The sequence below is a fragment of the Mastomys coucha genome, unplaced genomic scaffold (genome assembly GCF_008632895.1).
Source record: "Mastomys coucha isolate ucsf_1 unplaced genomic scaffold, UCSF_Mcou_1 pScaffold21, whole genome shotgun sequence".
Taxonomy (NCBI): Eukaryota; Metazoa; Chordata; class Mammalia; order Rodentia; family Muridae; genus Mastomys; species Mastomys coucha.
The window spans coordinates 176,657,581-176,677,155 of NW_022196904.1; the positions used below are offsets into that span (position 1 = coordinate 176,657,581).

A 19,575-nucleotide genomic window follows, 5' to 3' on the forward strand; every position below is an offset into this window, starting at 1 on the left:
ATAGCCCTGGCTGTCCTGGAACTCACTCTGTAGACCAGGCTGGCCTCAAACTCAGAAATCCTCTGCCTGCCTCCCAAGTGCTGGGGTTAAAGGCATGCACCATCACCACCCGGCAAAAATTACTTTCTTAATACTTTATCTTCTCATACCTCCATCCCCTCTTATCAATATTATGTCTGCAGTCTGGGCTATATCTGAGACCCTGTCTCAAAAAAACACATCCAAGAAAATTAAACTTAAGCAAAAACTCTATCTCTTTTAATTTTAAGCAGTTGATCTAAGGTGAAAGAAATACCTTTGGGGTCAGTATAAAAGGTAAAAGGCTATATAGAATCTTTTAAATTTTGTTTTTTAATCTTCTGTGTGTGTGTGTATGTATGTGTGTGTGTGTGTACATGTGCACATGCTTCATGGCTTGTGTTTGGAGGTCAGATGACAACCTAGGAGAGTCAGTTCTATCCCTCCACTTTGTGGGCCCTAAGGATGGACTCAGGTTGTCGGGCAGGCAGTGTCTTCATCTCGAAGGCCATCTTACGTGCTGGCTCTAGAATCTTTTTCATAGTGCTATTGTTCACAGAATTTTTTTCAAGGAGTTTTTGCTCAAACCTATTATTTATTGTAATGAGGTGTTCTGGCTGTTGGAAATAAATTATCCTTAGCAGTCATATTTGTTTAGGGTTTTGTGACAGGATGTAAGATTCGGGTACTGAAGATGTAAGTTTCTAGACTGTGTATGGAATGCACAAAGCCCTGGATTTCATTCCTGGAATCACGTAAAGTCACATTTGTTGGTATATATGGCTATATCCAAGCACGCGGGCAGTAGAGACCAGAGGACCAGAATCCAAGGTTATCCTAGGCTACATACCCGCTTCCAGTGGAGATGAGCTACCCTGTCTCACAAGGAAAAAAAGTCTCAGTAAAATTTTGGGGAATTTTTTTTCCCCAAAAGTTTTGACTTACAGCTCTCCTCCCACCCCTGTTTCTTTAAGTATTTTATTCAGGTTTGACCTCTGTATTAGTTCTTTTTCTCCTCACTTTGACAGAAAAACTGGCAGAAGCAGCTTAAATGAGGAGGCATTTATATTGGATCACAGTTTAGAGTCCATCATGGCCAGGAAGGAAGGGAGCCTCTGGGGCCACTCTGGCATCAGGAATATGTGGTGGCCAGTCATACAGTGAAGAGAGACAGGAAGCAGAGACCTTAGAAGCATTGCTGAGCCCACGTTCAGTGGTCCTCCACTGCTAAACCATGTCTGTTCCACCTGGAGGCAGAAACCTCCCAGGAGCAGTGCACCAACCAGGGACCAGGCCAGAACGAGAACAGCCTAGGATAGTACAGATAGTCAGTCCCTTTATGTTCTTACATACATATACCAAATGCTAATGCTGCCACATTTTTATTATCTCTGTACATGCACACCCACATTGACCTATTTTTTTCTGAACCATTCAAAAGTTAAAGGCTTATTACTACATGATATAAGATCAAAAGCAGGAAATGGGCTGTGTAAAGACATCCCATATGATAGGGAGGGACATATCCCTATCATAGATAGTACTTGACAATAAAAAGAGCGAGCATGGTTCTAGACTGTCTCACGAGGAGAAAAGTCTCAGTAAAATTTTGGGGAATTTTTCCCCCCAAAGTTTTGACTTACAGCTCTCGTCATACCCATTACGCCAGCACTTGGTAAGCCAAGGGGTGCTGTGAGTTCAGACCCACGTGTGTGAGCCACAGTGTGAAACTGTCAAAAATGAGGGGACAAGAAAAAGGAAATACTCAAAAATGATTTTGAAGAGCAGTGAATAAGACAGATTCAAATGCTGATGTTACCTGAGTCAATTGTATGGCATTTTTGAAAAGACAAAATTATTGAGCTAAAACAAAATAACTGATTTTCAGTGGGGCAAAGGTTGACTGTTAAGATTTAGGAAGTGGTAAACTTGTCAGAGTTTGACTGTGTTACGGGTACAAAGCTATATACTTTTCCACAACAAAATCCATGTCTTCACAAAAGGAAGAATGAATGTTATGAAACATTCTAGAATTTAATATTAGCATATCTACAAGATCTAACTCAGATTCCAACCCTCAATTGTTCAATATTTGCCTGTATGGGGAAAAAATTTTCAGATCACATATTAAAATTAGTAGTCTTTAGTTTCTTTTTACGAAGGAACTGATCCTTATTTATTCCGTGACATTGGCTTTTTTGTTGTTATTGAATTTAGAATAGTACTTTTATGGGATTTCCTTCATTTAGTCTGTTATCTTAATGAGTAGGTGGGGGCATGCCTATGAGTAGGTGTACACAGGTGTACATGACCACTGCACTTATGTGTGGCCACCACCTACTTCCCACCTTGTTGGAGACAGGGTGTCTTGTGTCTGACAGGCTAGCTAGCCCATAAGCTTGTCTGCCTCCTCTTTTGCAAGAATGCTGAGATTAGAGAAACTTTCCATGAATTTGGGGATCCAAACTTAGATCTCCCTGCGTGCACGGCACACACTTTTACCATTTATTTAGCCATTCAGAGTAGATGTTTTCCTGTTTGGGGCAAGGAAACTAACTTCAAAGGTGATTTGTTCATCCTATTATTTTAACTTTTTAATTTGTATGTGTGTAGGTGTTTTGTCTGCATGTATGTCAGTGCACCATGAATGTGCACTGGTGCCTATGGAGGTCAGTAGAGGGCATCAGATCCTCTGGAACTGAAGCTACAGACAACTGTGAGCTGCCTTGTGGATGCTGGGAACTGAAACCTGGCTCTCAGGGAAATGCAGATGAACCCTGGCCCTCAGGAAATGCTTCTGCAAAGCCATCTCTCTAGACCAAGAAATATATTATTAGTGCATTATCTGCCAGATTTCCCCACTGTAGAGTTACTATTTTTTTCTTAGTATCTTATGAAGATACTTTTAGAATTATTTAACAAATTTTACTATTTATAAAAAGCTCACCTGCTAGTTCAGTAGCCTCTGGGTGATTCTTGCCTGTGTCAACTAGTTACCCTTGAGTTTATTGACTGTCACTTAATTTGTTGAGGAGAGCAGTTGGGTACCTTTCTTGTTGGGACTCCTTCTCACTCGGAGTGCAGAGAGTGAGTGAGTGAACTCTTCTGAGTGTTGGTGGAGAGCTTCCTGAGGACCACCCAGGTGACCCATTAGGCTCATGTGGCAATTTCATCATTCTTTATTACTGTCAAGTTGGGAGTCTCACTGACATCTGCATTTCTCCTTCAGTATTAGGTGGTAACCGGTCCCTTGCCTCTTGCATCCCAGTCACTTGGCTTTGCTACTGTTTTATCTAACACTTGTGCTGGATTTTTCATTCTTGATTGGCTTTCTTTTAATAATGGCTTGGCCAGAATAAATTTTTGGTTAACCTATTAAAACAAAACACTAAACAGCTCTAACAGTGTCTACAGATTTTTCCTCCTTTTTCTTGTTAAGAATTCTTAACAATATTATCTAGCCTTTAATCCCAGCACTCTGGCAGAGACAGAAAGTTCTAGGCCAGCCAAGGCTGCCTAGTGAGACCCTGTCTCAAAAACAATAGTGCCTAGTTTCCTCATTTGTAATGCTTTACAATCATTAACTCAACTCTTTTCCTCTTGAGTCAATAAGCTCAAGAGGAACTAGTTGACACAGGCAAGAATTACCCAGAGGCTACTGAACTAGCAGGTAACTAAGCTTTTTATAAAAAGTAAAATTGTTGCATAATTTCAAATGTATTCCTTTTTTTCTCCCAAAACTAAATATCTTATATGTTGATTTACAGCACAGTGGTGATTATATAATAATTTTATGTGTTATGAAATTTTCCAGATAAGTTCTTATGTTGGAATCTAAAAATAAAGTAACTCCAGTTAGAATGTCATGATTTTTTATAATGTAACAAATTTGTCAGCTGTTAGCTATAAACAGTTACTTTTAATAGAGAATTCAAATAAATGTAATTGGGATTTTCTGTTTGTTTTCCAAATGGCTAACTTTTGTTGCCCTTGGTTTGTTTTTTTTCTTTTCGAGGGTCTCATTAGCAGACCACGCTGGTCTCAAAATTGAAACTCAAAAGGTCCTCCTGCCCGTCTTCCAAGTGCTGGGAATAAAATTATAAACTACCAGGCTCAGCCAATTTTGAGCACATTTGAGTCTGTTTCTAACTGAAATGTTCCTCTGTCCCATTGACATTTTAGGATCTTGTAGCTACTATTTGAACTGATAGCGGCAAAAAATGGATTCTAATCCTAAAGTACAGGTTAAACACTAGTTATGTTAATAAGAGCTATATTACTTTTGTGTAAGACAGAAAAATGAAATGTGAGATGAAAAGAGAAAGATTTTTTTTTTTTAGAGTCCAGACTAGTATCAACCAACATTTAAAATAGTTGGAGACTAATTACTTTAAAGAGAATGTAATAGTTATAATTCAAGTTGTCGTCAGCTAAATGTGGCCTACGACTTTGTCTGTCATGGAATTTGCTCTGTAGACCAGGCAAGCCTCAAACTCAAAGATCCACCTGCCTCTGCCTCCAAAGCTCTGGGATTAAAGGTGTGCGCCACCACCGCCCAACACAGCGTAGGACTTTCTTAACATTCCAGTGTCAAAGTCTGATAAACTAGACTTCTAGTCAATGTGATCTTCCTGAGTAGTGTTTACGCAGACAGAATTCCTCCCAGCCAGATCCCAACATGAATTTATTTATATACATGGGCATATGGTTTCCTTTACATGTGTGTATGTCTGTATGTATATAAATCTTCAAATGCATAAATATACATGGTGTTCTAGCGTACAGAATTAGAAATGTAATGCAGTTTACTCCCACAGAATAAGATTGAAGATAATGAGAACTGAATTAAAGCTTACTTTCTTTCACAGAATTCCTCAGAGAGAGAAGACTGTAATAATGGCGAACCCCCTAGGAAGATAGTGCCAGAGAAGAGCTCACTTAGACAGGTATGGAACTCGGTCTTACTTAAAATACAGAGCTTCTAAAAACCAAACAAAAGACAGGAAACCCTTGACTGGCATTCTTAAAAAGTGGAGTTGAAATAAAGAGCCCTGTATTCTGAAGTTGGTCTGGCCATGGCCATCAATTTTAGTCAGGTTACATTATTTAATAGTCAGAATATATATTAAATATTTAAATTGAAGTAAAGAGGTCTTGTTTAAGCAAGATGACCTTAAGTGCTTCATAAAATAGACATAGAATAGCTAACACTAATATTTATTTCCTAGGAAGGATTATTTATACATTTTAATTTTAATAAAAAAAATTCTGAGACTGGGTTTCATTAAGTAGTCCAGGCTAGAAGACTTGACGTCACAGGCCTCCTGCCTCAGCACCCTGAGTGCTGGGACTACAAGCCTATACCTCATTCCTGGCTAAGGCTTGTCATACATTCAAGTAACAACAACAGAACTGGAACCAAGTTGGTTTCCTCTGTTTGAATTTGTTTAAATTATTTAGTGCCCCCTCCCCCATCCCCCAAAAGTGAAGTCTACTATTGATGATTACTTTAAAACTTTTTTTGTGGGACTGGAGAAATGGTTCAATGCTTAAAGTGCTTGCCCTAGAAACATGAGGACCAGAGTTCAGATCCCAGGACCCCAGTGTGGCAGGCCACTTTTAATCCAGTGTTGTGAAGGGATTACAAGGGATCTCAGGAGAGAAAGGTACAGAGTGGCTGAAGACCTCCACAGCATGCACACACATGTACAGCCACACTCACATGCTTGCATAGTGCAGACATGGAGAGAGAAAATACATATAAAGCCCTTCTCAGGACCCTGTGCCCTGCTTCCCAGAGGGAACTTGTGAACTTGTGAAAGTTCAGTCTCACATTTTTTTTTTCCATTAGAATATCCAAAATAGTGAATAAAAAAACATGTCCTATCTATAAAAATCTGTAATACCTTCATAATGTTTTAGAGACAGAACAAGTCACTAAATTGCTTACTTTTTAAATTATTGTAGCTAGAAAATAACTGTTACCTAATCATTTTTAGTATAAAATTATATAAAATGGATAGCAGTACAGATAATTTTAATTGGTTGTGTGTATGGCCTTTGTTCTAGGACATAGAGCAGAGATGTGGTTTGTGTTGGATACCCACATGAGCATATTTATTTCATTTCATCCTGTAGTAACCCTGCTCAGCTGGTAGACATGATACAGTTTCCAGTTTACTGATGAAGCAAGTGGAGGCTTGAAGAGGTTAGACTTGACTAGAGCTGCTCATTGATTTGGAACTCCGACCTTCCTATTTCTAAAGAACTTCTACTTCAGCCTCAGGGTCTGGTTTTCATAGCTTTAACCTAAAGCCACATGTGAAAACATGCCACAATTATTTTTTTTATTATATGTTAACTCCTTTTCAGATAGACAGTTTCCTAATTTTTTATAAATAGAAGTGAGTCAATACAGGAAGCTTTCAAAACAAACAAATTGATGTCGAGACGATTAGTTTTAATTATTTGGAGATAGACACCAGATCTGTATGCGAAATCAATAGAACAATATTGAGTAAGTAAACTTGGAGATGGAGGTGCTCTGTCCACTGTATAGAAGCAACTGTCAGAAAGCAATGACACAACAAAAAGTTTTGGCAACTTTATTTAAGCTAACAAACGAATTTTCACTCTGCAAAGTTATAAATTAATTTTAATAGGCTGATCCAGATGGTCCATTTGGAAAATGGATAGGCTGATCTGTTGAAAATTAAACTAAATTTATCTCTCTCATACTTCAAACTGAAGCAAGAGAGAAAGCTGTGCCTATTAAGTCCAGCACATACAGATGGACCAGCAGGTCACACACGGGACTAATCTGATTCAGTTTAAAATAAGTGCATACATTATTGAATCATTTTCTACTTGCAAGATCTGTTGTATACAGTACTTAAAAGAAATTTGATGTTTTTTCCTCGTTGCTGTTTTAGGAGCTTCGCTTCACCCTCTCCACTTTAATTTACACCACCCCCAATTTCTCCAGAATGATTTTTCTAATATCTGTCATTCAGTGTTGAGATCCAAGCTCTGGAGATTAATTAGGTCATGAGGCTTTCCCCCTCCCTTCTTTGTAAAGGGTTTTTATCTCCATTCTCTTTGTGAAGAGCATGAACTCAGTGTTCTTGGAAAGAGAAATGGCCTTTAGAATTCGGGAAGTAGGGGATCCTCCTGGGGCTCTCAGAGCCTTTTAGCTTCTGGGTGTTTTAACAGCCCCATGAATGCAGATTTGTAAATTTATTGCAGTGCCATCTGGTTTTTTGCTCGAACCAGATTACTGTTGGCTTGTGTCTGTCTATTGTGGTGGTCACTCCCTAGGAGCTTGCCCTCTCAGTCTTGGGAAAGAGTGATGAATAGCAGGGGTCAATGGAAGCGGGTCACAGGGCAGCTGTCCAGGACTGCCCTGAACTTGATTACCCCGCTGCTGATTTTTTTTTTAAAGGTAGTACATAATACACAAGCTGTTTAAACTCCTCTTTTTCTCTGTTGCATCTGACAATAAGGAAATGACATTTGCTATTTTGTTTGTCTATTGTCGAGATCTATAGACAAAAAGATGTCAAGGCCAGCCTAAAGTGACTGTGGCTTCATAGGGTCAGTCTCTTAAGTTGAAATTCATCTGCACATATTTCTAATAAGCTTTCGGGAATCTCTTACCCTTAAATAAAAAAAAGTTCACTTGAATTCTAACAACCTAATATTGTTATAACTAACCTCTATAGTTTATATAGATTATTCTCAGGCAAAGGATTGCCATTGTCGATGGGACATGGCTACTGAATGGTAATTTGAAAAGCTATTTTAATATTGGAGGAGCTGAAAGAAGGGTTATCGCTATAATTCTTAGAGACATTAAAAGAATAATGAAATATCTATAAATATAAATAACCTTCTGCCAAAAATTGACTAGATAAAATGGGCAGATTGTTTGAAAAACAACTCACAGAACTAACACAAGGTAAATGTTATATCTGTTAAATATAATGTTTTTCTTATATTTTTGGTTGTGAGCCTAGCCTTTAATGGCCGAGCCATCTCTCCAGCCCTATAATCCCCATAATGTTTTTCTTACCACAATATTCATATAGTTTCACTGGTGACTTAAAACGTTTTAAACAGATATAATGTCAATCTTGTACTATAAACCCCATCTTAAAACACAAAAGGAAAGAATACTTTTTGCCGTAATAGCACTTCCAAAACTTAATGGGGAAATTACCAAAAATAGTGAAGGAGAAGGCTAGAGATACAACTCCTTTGCCATCATTTGGCATTAGGTGTGAACTCTAAAAAAATACTATATAGACAACAGTTTCCTTTCTACTTTTATACTCCTAAACTGTGGAAAACGCAGCCTCTCTTACAGTTTTTATACCATGTGTGATGGAGGCAGAGGACTGAGAAATGCAAGGCCTTTTTAAAAATGTAGCATTACAACATGCAACTTTTCTTTGCTCACATTGGCACTAATAGGATCTGTCAGCTCCTCCTTTCTCTGTAATTGAGTAAATTGTGGCTTTTGCCTAATTCTTCTCCTGTCCTCCACTCCCTTTGTGAGTGTGTCCACTTAGCATCCTGAGAACGTGGGCAGTGATAAATAAAGCATTGAGTGGAGCTCTCTCAACTCTTTGAAAGCAGCATGATGCCAGCCCTGTAGTTATATTTCTTTACATGTTTACATTTTCCTGTATTCTTTCTCTTGTGTAGCTGGAACCCTGGGGATGCAAAGCCATGAGAGAGGCCAAGAAGCTAACAAAGTAGCTGTCTCCCTTGTTAGCTTGTTCCTTTATTCTTTAAAAACAAGATAAAAACCATCTGGCTCAGGGCATTACATTTTCCTCCCCTGTGCACCTCTATAGATGGAGACTTCACCTGCAGTGAGGGTTTACATCGATTAGGGAGGAGCAGTAATTCAAGCTTCCATCCCCTTCAAGGATACTGTGAAGTCTTTAAAGGTGCTGACCCACTGAGTTCAACTGTCAAGGGAGGATAACAAAGTCTCCTCCTCGTCCCAGGAGGTAGCAGCTGCCAGGTTTTCAACACCTTGCACACTGCTGGAAAAAATGTCACAATTGTCAGCTGAAAGAAAAACAAGTCTGTTGTCATCTTCTGTTAATGACTGGGCCTTACAAAAGGAACTACAGAAGTCTTTTGGATGGAATAAGTAACTGTTTTCCTTGCCTGAGATTTTCTTTTCCCCTGATAAAAATCCCTGCATTGTTCTAAACGTCAGCATGAAGGAAGAGCGTTAAAAGAGCCAATGAGAGTGCCGATGGCCTTGGCTCCTCTACTGTTGTGCAAGTAGGAGGAAGATGCACACCACAGGGATAGAAAATGACACCAGAGCGTCCTCCACCAAACAGCACACTTAGAGAAGACACCAGGCTCTCTGTTCTTTAGCAGACAGTTTCTTTTCAGGCAGCCTCTAGGTGGGGAGTCACTGCTCTCTAAAAGCATGAAAGGAATTGAACCCCACAGAATTCACTTCCTTTACCAGCTCCCAGTGTCGTGGATGTTGGTGCTCTCTTCCTTCTGATCTGATTGATGAGGGGAAAGGTTTAATGAAGTCCCTGCTCTCAGGCAGGCAGAGTTTTCTTCTGTTTGTTTTAGGTTAGTCATTTTAATTGTATTGAGTAATTAGAAGGTACACACAGCCAAGGGAGCTTTGTTCTGATAATTGCTCAAGAAACTGGTTCCCTATCCTCCTTCGCTCTGTATTAAGACACTTCTCCCTCTAGTGGCCATAGTAAGCGCTTTGGCTTGGCAGTAGGCAAGGTGTAATTGCAACATGACAAACTGTGCTTAAGGGACCTTCTTGTAAATACTTAAGGGTTCAGCATTATTTCATTATATACATACGCTTTACCCTTTGAAACTTCCTGCCTCCTCTTTCTTCTTCCTGAAGTGCTTTGGGCTTTGGATTTAAAAAAAAAGAAAAAAAGAAAAGAAAAGAAAAAAAAAAACCTGCCTGGGATGCTTGCTTATTAAAAAAGAGAAAAACTAACCACAGTGCATTCTGGGTAATGTTTTGCAGCTTGACTTAATTTTAGTCATCTGTTTTAATTACCTATTTATAAAAATGCTTTTGCATTTGTAGACATTATTTAATACTTTGGAAGAAGCACCTCATTTGAAATAAATAAATAAATGGTACATATTTTAAATAGTCTATGTAAAAGATCCTAAAGGTAATTAATGTAGGTCTCCTAAGTAAGACAAAAGTGATCTTTCTGAATCTGATGAAGTGATTTGTTTATATAACTTCCCACTTCTGTTGGATTCTTCAGAGCCTAATAACATTTTCTAGGGGGCTGGGGGAAAAACACAAACAAAAAAAAACTACAGTTGGCAATTTGTGTCTAGCTACAAAAACCTTTCTTCAAAAAGAAGCAATTTAATAACCAGCTTTCTTAAAATCGCTTTGAGGGAAGACGACCGTATAGGGGTTAGTGCTTTGTTTTATTTTTATTTCAGTGTAATCATTCTTTGATAAATTGTGTAATCACTGACTTAGTAGAAAACATATTATTGAACTCCTGGGTTGTAATGACCATAAAAAGTGTATTTTCATATAGAGACTTGAGATACTGTGAATAAATTATAAAGGAAATAGCTTATATGCTGGTCAAAGTCCATATGGACTCAATTCATTTTGTGTTGGATGCTTAATCTAGATGCACCATTTTTAAAAAAGAAAAAGAGGAAAGGGGGGGATAAAAATCCTATTGTGCTCAGCTGTATGCATTCTAAGAAAAATAAAAACCTGTCCTTTGAACAACATGGAAGGAAATCAGAGCAGCGGTTCTCAGTGTGTGGTTCGTGGCCCCTTTGGGGATTGAAAGAGCCTTTCCCAGGGGTTGTATATCAGAGTTCCTGCATATCAGATATTTGCAGTATGGTTCATAATAATAGCAAAATGACTGTTATGAAGTAGCAACAAAAATAATTTTCTGGTTGGGGGTCACCACAACATGAGGAGCTGTATTAGAGGGTCACAGTATTAGGAAAGTTGGGAGCCACTGCGTTAGAGCTTTATGTCTTGAGTGGGATTTAACACCACCTGGGTGGCGTTTGGCAGGCCCAGTTGCAGCTTCTCCGGAATTGTTTTGTACTTTGATTTTTCTAGCCTATATTCTTGCCTGGGACATGATTTGATGTTACTATATATCTAAAGGTCCCTGTCTCCCTACCATATCCCCAGTCACTAAACATTTTCATTATACTTTATCTTGTTTTGCTATAGGGCTGTTGGGCAGATTTCTTAAACAGCCCTTTGCAAGGTTAAAAGAATGCAGCCTGGTAACAAGTTTGTGTCATTTTAAATATATACCTTCTAGTAAATAAGGGGAGACCTGGCAATCAATCCCTTTTAGTGTGTTATATGTTTCACCTGACAACTAAACCTTCTATTGATTAGCCATTACTTTGTTAGATAATCCTATGTCATTGAATCCATTGTAAAAAATTAAACTCTTTAAAATGTTTTACCCTAGCAGCAGTGTGAAAATTGAAAACTTGTTCAGAATTACAGCCTGCTTTCACAAAGAAGGTAGTTTTCAGCCAGGCATCTTACTGGTTTATGCTTATGTTCTTTATATGCAATATAAAAACGTATTAAAGTACTCCAACGCACAACTCTCTGCCTCTGGTTCAGCAATGAAGCTACCTTTTCAGATGCTGCATGGGGACAGAGCCTGGCTGGCCTGCAGCTATTAGATTCACTGGTTTGATTCAAAGTAGAAGGAATCTTACAGTCATAAAGTATTGTTTGAGGCCTTTTACTACAGAGTGGTCAAAAGACTGACAAATTTTAGCTGCTGTTTCCTTGGAAGATGAGCAAAGTCATGTACCCACTTTACAGATGGATTGTCAAAAAAAGAGTCTCTTTGCCAGAGTAGGTCTTCTGACTCTACATGATGTTCTCCTGGGGATAGAGGAGAGGAAGGTTTGCATGAAATAAATCATTCTAGCCCTCATGAGTTTCTTTGTTTTGTTCTTTGAGACAGGCTCCTAGCTGGCCTGGAATTTACCATGAAGCTCAGGCTGGCCTTAAATTGAAACAGCCCTCTGCCTCAGCCATTGAATTCTGTCATTTCAGGTATGAGGCACCATACCCAGCTCCCTCCATAACCTTAAAAACAAATTATTTTGTACGTACTTGTATGTGTGCACCTGTAGTAATGCAGCACACATGTGGAGATCACAGGACAGCCTGGACCCTGTCCCCTGGGCTCTTCTTACGATATGAACTAGAGCTTGGGTTGTTATGCTTGGTGGCAAGCACCTCTACCCACCAAGCCATCTCAGTGTCTCCCTCAAAAACTTTGTTAAGCTTTTCCCTTTTCTTGGCATATGCTTAGCCATTAAGCTATATACCAGCCCTCATGACTTTATTTCTATGAATAAAGACTCTGATTTCTTCTTTCTTGATTGCTTTTGGTCTTATTCTTGCTTTATTGTAAGAACTTTGACCTTCAAAGTATGTTGAATTGATATGACAGAACATCTTTCTCTTGTTCCCAGTTTTGTGGGGTGGGGGAGGGGTGATAGTGTTAAAACTTTGATCATCAAGCACAGTGCTAGTTAGGTGTTCTGGATATCCATTATGAGACTTAAACAGTTTACCTTTAAAGTGTCAGACTTAAAAAAAATTCTATAAATAGGTATTTAATTTAGCTAAAGATTTTTAAAAAGATAAGTATGTGCATGTATGTGGTTGTGGAAGTGTGTGCACATGAGTACAGGTGCTCTCAGAGACCAGAGGTGTTGGATCCCTTGGAACTGCAGTTACAGGCAGCTGTGAGCCTCCCCATACGGGCACTGGGAACTGACGTAAAATAGTCTCTGGGAGCACTTTTAACTGTCGAGTCATCTCTCCAGTCCCGAATCAAATGCTTCTAAAAATCTAAAATGTTACCTGTAACCCTGCTCCCCTTATTCTGCTAATAGTTGAGTGGACTTTATTAAGAGTTTTTCTCTCAACTGGGTGGTGATGACACATTTTTAATCTTAGCACTTGGGAGGCAGAGGCAGTCAGATAGATCACTTTGAGTTAGAGGCCAGCCTGGTCTACAGAGTAAGTTCCAGGACAGCCAGAACTACATAGTGTAATCACGTCTCAAAAACAAACAAACAAAAATGTTCTCTCTATGCACTTAATGGATATTGGTCTGAAGTTTTCTTTTTAGTGACTTTAGGAGACTTCAGGCTTATGCTGGTCTTTAAACTGAGGTGGGAAGTGTTACCCTCTTCCATGTCCTGAAGGCATTTGTGTATGGTCCTACTGTTCTTTCTCAAAACTTAATAGAATTCACCAGTGAATATATTTATATCATAAATTTTCTTTCTGAAAAATTTTATAGCAGTTTCAGTCTCTTTAACATGTACAACTTTTTTGATTCCTAGTTTGGATTATGTAATTTTGGACAATTTATACCTTTTGTGCCCTGTTATTTGTTGACTTGTTTTATTTGGCTTTGTTAGTTTTTTAAATATTCATTTTGTCTATATTTTAATTATGTCAATGTGCATAGGTCTGGAGTCTCACACATGTACATATAAGTACCTGCAGAGGTCGTAAGAAGACCTTGGATGCCATGGAGCTGGAGTTACAGGCAGGGTGAGCCACATAGTGTGGGTACTGGGGATCCATCTTGGGCTCTCTGCACAAGTAGAATGTGCTCTTAACCACTAAACCATTTCTGCAGCCCTCCTGGGTATGGTTTCTCAAGACAGAATCTCAGGCACTGAACTCTTGATCCTTCTGCCTCTACATGGAATTGCACCACATTTGTTTTGAATAAGCATCTCACTGTATATTCCAGGCTGACTTCAAATACAACCTTCCTGGCACATCCCTTCCTTCCCTTCTTCCCTTCCTCCTTCAGAAAAGTCTCCTTCTGTGGACTGCTGCCTAGAACACACTGTGTAGTCATTCATTGGTGGCCTACACTCTCAGCAATCTCCTTGCATCAGTCTCCTTAAATATATTTTAATATTCAGTTTGTTCCAGACGGGCTGAGAGCCTCTTTAGCTATCAGTCTTACTCATGCCACCATTCTGAGTATTACCAGATTCATCTTACATTTTCCTTTAAAAAAAAAAAAGTGTGTGTTCCTGTGCATGCACATGCATGCACCCATACCTACTGGTGTGTATGTCTGTGGATTTAATGTGGAGGCAAGAAGAGGGCCTCAGAGTCCCTCGAGCTGGAGTTACAGGCTTGACTTAGAGGTGTACGCTACCATACCTGTCTCACGTTACGTTTTTCCTCCTCCGATGAAAATTCCCCATCTGTTTACTCATTGTGATCATTATCCTTCATTTAGTCATTTCATTGAACAAATTATTATTAAAGACCTCTTTAGTACTAATCCCAAGTTGGCCACTTTTTGTATTCCTCTTGACTGTTGTACATGTATGGTGATTTTTTATATTATATGATGAATAGTGTGAATGGTTCATTGTACAAACTCTGAATTCTGCCTCTGATTAAAATACCAACAATTCAGTGTGACTGTGGAATCTTGGCCTTGTGTCTGAAAATGATGGCTGTGTTTCTGGTTCAGCCATATGCCTAAAGCAGATCCCTTGGACCTAGAACATTTTGTTTGCCCCAGCTTTTAGTCATGCTCCGTGTCTCAGGTCATTTCTGCTTCTGTCTCTAACCCTCTCGTGAAGAAGGAATGAAATCCTAGATGCTTACCTGTTTTCGTGGCACAGACTAGAGACTTGGCTCAGATCCCTCCGCCATCCAGCTGTTCTTACCATTGGAATTCTCCATCTCCCTTAATGTATGTTGTTTGGGGGCTAAACATAGATTTGAGGAGAATTTAAATGTATTTTCTCAGATCTTCTTTTCCCAATGCTTCTCATCTCTGTGGATTTCTCTTCTCAATTGCCACTCACTGTGGCAGTTCTGAACTCTGTCATTTGATAGTTCAACCTAATACACTGAAGCTTGCTAACTTGTATTCACCGTGTACTGAATGGACTCCTTAAAGCTTCTGGGGAAACCCAAACTCACATCTCACCAATGTGAGATGTGTTCTTTTTCAGTGTCCCCCCTTTGCACCCATTTTGCCAATCTTCAGGGCCTCACATAGTTTCAAAAACACTTTACTTTAGGTAAGCTATTATCCCAAGGAAGGTTAATTCGTGGTAACATTTCTGCCATTGTTAGAAACAGAATTCTTTTGTTGTGTTCATTGACGCCTGTTTCCCTCCCTGTACCCACCTCATTCTTTTGACAAGGTCTATGTAGCCCAAGCTATTTCCCAAGTCCTGGGATTAGAAGCATAGCCTACCAACCATCCTGAAATAACTAGAATTCTTTGCCTTACTTTTTAGTTTATTTGATAAATGTCTCCTAATTCACGTGTATTTTTAAAAAATAATTTACAAGAATAATTTTAATGGTGACTGAGAATTGTTTTAGGGGTTAAGATTACTTGATGCTCTTGGAGAGGGCCCAGGTTCAGTTCCCAGCACCCACATGGAGATTCACAGCTGTCCAAAGCCCTAGTTCCAGGGTTCTGGTGTATTCTTGTAGCTTCTTCAGGCACAAGGCACACATGTACGTGCATCATTCATATATACATGTAGGCAAAACAATCAGACATATCAAAGAAAAAAATTTTAATTTAAAGTTACTTTTAACATATATTGAAATGATTTCAATTTTTAAATGATAATAAAACAAAATGTTTCATTTTTTTTTTTAACAAAAAACTAATTTCATAATACTGATAGGAAGGGCCAGGACTACAGATGAGAAAGTTATTTTTTCCTACCAACCTTTGAAAAATTATAATAGCTGCCAAAAAAAATTTAATTCTGCTTATGCTTTTGCAAACAGACAAGTGGGTGAATAAATAAGTGTGGAAAGATACCACAACTCTCCCCTCTAGAAAGATTCCAATTTCTAAAAATATAGAAGGAAAAAGAAGCCTAAGAGTCACCACTAGAGCACTCTAGTGCTCCATGGAGCACTGCGGAAAAATTACCATAGACACGCTCCTTCAGAGAGCACTGCGGAAAAGTTACCATAGACACGCTCCTTCAGAGAGCACTCTAGTGCTCCATGGAGCACTGCGGAAAAGTTACCATAGACACGCTCCTTCAGAGAGCACTGTGGAAAAGTTACCATAGAATCGTTCCTTCAGAGAGCACTCTAGTGCTCCATGGAGCACTGCGGAAAAGTTACCATAGAATCGCTCCTTCAGAGAGCACTCTAGTGCTCCATAGAGCACTGTGGAAAAGTTACCATAGAATCGCTCCTTCAGAGAGCACTCTAGTGCTCCATAGAGCACTGTAGTAAAAGTTACCATAGACACACTCCTTCACAGGACACCAGGCTTAGCAGGTGAGATTTAAAGTAGAAAACTCTTTGTGTACTCTCAGATTACTTTCTCTAATGTATTTGATAATTGCCAAAAGGAAAAATGAGACATTCCCTGGAGCCAGGTGATGAAGACAAGACAAGGTATCACCGGGTGTTAGCACATCTCTTGGTTTGATGCCCTGAGAAGGGCGGACCTGTCATCTCACTTGTATCCTTCAAAGAAAGACCTCATTTTGATCATGAGTGAGGGAGATCCTATTGATTAACTGATTTAGAAGTGTCAGTCATGGAAGACATGAACAACTGCAAACTTGTGTCAAGTTATAGAAGACTGGGGGAGATATGACAAATAAGTGTGGATAAAGGTCTGGACCAGCTCCTGACAAGAGGCCTTGGTGAGGAGACCCAAAGCTGACTAGGGTCTGTGCTTCATACACTGGCAGCTTCCCCCAGGTCTGGAGAGGTGGATCAACTGTGAAGCACACTCATGCCCAAGCTGAAGATCCAAGTTTGCATCCCAGCTCCCACATAGCTGACTCACAAGTGCCTGTGCCTCCAAGGCAGCGCTTCTCGACCTTCCTAATGCTGCGACCCTTTAATACAGTTCCTCATGTTGTGGTGACCTCCAACCATACAGTTATTTTTGGTGCTACTTCATAATTGTAATTTGCTACTGTTAAGAATCATAATGTGGGCTGGAGAGATGGCTCAGTGCTTAAGAACACCAGCTGCTCTTCTGAAAGTCCTGCGTTCAGATCCCAGCAACCACATGGTATCTCACAACCATCTGTAACAAGATCTGACGCCCTCTTCTGGAGTGTCTGAAGACAGGTACAATGTACTTACATATAATAAATAAATAAATAAATAAATAAATAAATAAATAATGAATCATAATTTATGTTTTTCAATAGTCTTAGGTGACCCCTGTGAAAAGGTTTTTTGACCCTCCAAAGGGGTTACCACTCACAGATTGAGAACCACTGCTCCAAGGATTCATATTCCTCTGACCTCTGAGAGAGAGAGAAAGAGAGAGAGACAGACAGACAGACACACACACACACAAATTAATCTTATAAAAAAATTTTTTTTCCCTTCCAAGCAGTCTTTTCATGTAGCCATATAGGTTGGGCTCAACTTATCATCCCCCTGTATCAGCTGCTGAAGTGCTAGGTTTGTAGGCGTGTGCCACCATGCCTGGCTCCAAGTTAACCTCCCTGAGTGTTGTGTTATGGTGCTGGGGATTGAAGCTAGAGCTTGGTGCTTGCTAGGCAAATGTGTGGTTTACCACTGAGTTATAGCTGCAGCCCCAGTTTCTTAGTTTTGATAAGTGTTGTTATTAGCGGGAAGCTGAGTTAAGGAAGTGTAAAAAAAAATCTTTGTAACTTAAGTAAATCTAGAACTTATCTCGATTCATAAAATAGGGTTTTTAAAATGTTGAGTGATTGTGGCTTATGTACTCTCACCTTAATTTCAACACAAATATTTAGGTTGGTTCTCAGAGACCACTCCCAGGCCAGCAGTGCTGGCCTCTGCTGGAAATTGGGCTCCAGCAGGTGCCAGGTAATTCTCAGGCGTGCATAAGTGGAGAATAATTACCTGTGGGTTCTGTGCTATCCACAGCAACTTTAGATTGAGAGCATACCCAGGAGGCTGAGGCAGGATGGCTGCAAGTGTAAAGGACAGTCACGACTATTGTGAGATTCTGTCTCAAACAGGGATAACTAGGGGCCGGAGAGAGCTTAGTGGTTAAGGGCACTCACTGCTTTTGGAGAGGGCCTAAGCACCCACATCAAACAGCTCACAATTGCCCAGAATTCCAGAGGAATCTCGCACATCTGGGTTTTTGTTTTGTTTTGTTTTGTTTTGTTTTGTGGTCATCAGCACACAGGTGGACATAATCAAACATAGGTACATATACATAATTAAAGATAAATATTTAAAGAGAGAAAACCTAAAACAACAGTGAAAGGCTAAAAGTACATTTTATTTTATTTCCCCAATATATTGACAGTTGTCAGTAATGCTTTTCAGGGGCTGGAGAAATGGGTGGTGGTTAAGAACACAGCTACTCTTCTAGAGAATTTGACTCACAGGACTCACAATTATCTGTAACCCCTGTCCAAGGGAGATGTGATGTCCTCTTCTGGCCTCTGTAAGTACTGCAGTCATGGTGCATAGACGTACTTGCAAGCAAAGTACTCAAACACATAAAATAATTTTATTTTAGTCCTTAAAAAACATTGCATTTGGAGCTGGAGAGATAGCTCAGCAGTAAAGAGCACTGGCTGCTCTTCCAGAGGACCGGAGTTCAGTTCCCAGCACCACGTGGCAGTTCATACCACAGGTACTAGCACCCTTATACAGAATACATGCAGGCAAACACCAACACACATAAAACAAAAATAAACAAATGTTTAAAAATGCATTTTATCCTTGTGTGGGTTGTGCGTGCCTTTAATCCAGGCACTCGGGAGGTGGATCTCTGAGTTCCAGGACAGGTAGTGCTACACAGAGAAACCCTGTGTAGAGTTGAAGAAAGCATTTCACCATAAAGACAGACTAGAGTGCAGCCAGTACTGTAACCATTTCCTAACGCTCCGTGTATTACTTTCTTCTATTAAGCTTCCAGGCATACTTCAGATCTCTTCTTTCTTTATTCTGTTTTCTTTTGTTGTGGCGATCGAAAGGTCCAGCTACATAATCCAGGCTGGCCTGGAACTGGTTGTATAGCTGGTCTGGCTTCTCATTTAAAATCCTCCCCACTGGTTGGTTTACAGGTTTGTACTAACATGTCTGGCTGATAATTAATTGCTATTTCAAACAAAATGTGGGTTCTTAAGTTTTACATTTATTTTTTTTCATTTTTAGACACAGTATCACTGTGTAGCCCAGGCTAGTTTCAGACTTAAAATCTTCCCACTTTGGCCTCTGTAGTGTTGGTATTATACCATAGATGGTTAAATTTTGTATTTTAAAAAACTGTTGTATATCCAGTCCTCTATCTCCCATTCATACCGTGAATTCAGTGCTCACATACTTATACATGGGCACAGCATTGGCTTTCATGAACTCTGTCCTTTCCTCCTCCTCTCTACTTGATCCCTCAGCAGCTACAAATCTCGGGTTTACACATAAAATTGTATGTTGATTTAGAGAAATTGAAGAGAACTTGACAGCTATGTGTGTCAGTGTTTCAGTATCTTTACAAAAAA

The 19,575-nt window shown here is 39.5% G+C and overlaps 1 protein-coding gene across 18 annotated transcripts in view; it reads left to right on the forward strand.

The window, feature by feature from the left end:
• The window catches only part of Btrc (beta-transducin repeat containing E3 ubiquitin protein ligase), a 168,304-nt gene that overhangs the window by 87,590 nt on the left and 61,139 nt on the right, over positions 1–19,575 (forward strand). For 12 of the 18 annotated variants that reach the window (XM_031390467.1, XM_031390468.1, XM_031390476.1 and 9 more), the window contains one exon: positions 4,887–4,964. The exons of 5 other annotated variants lie outside the window; for them this stretch is intronic. In XM_031390467.1, coding sequence (XP_031246327.1) covers positions 4,887–4,964 — 78 coding nt within the window. Of the gene's footprint in view, positions 1–4,886; positions 4,965–13,550; positions 13,637–19,575 lie in introns of all 18 variants that reach the window. One more of the 18 variants, XM_031390482.1, reaches the window with a different exon arrangement.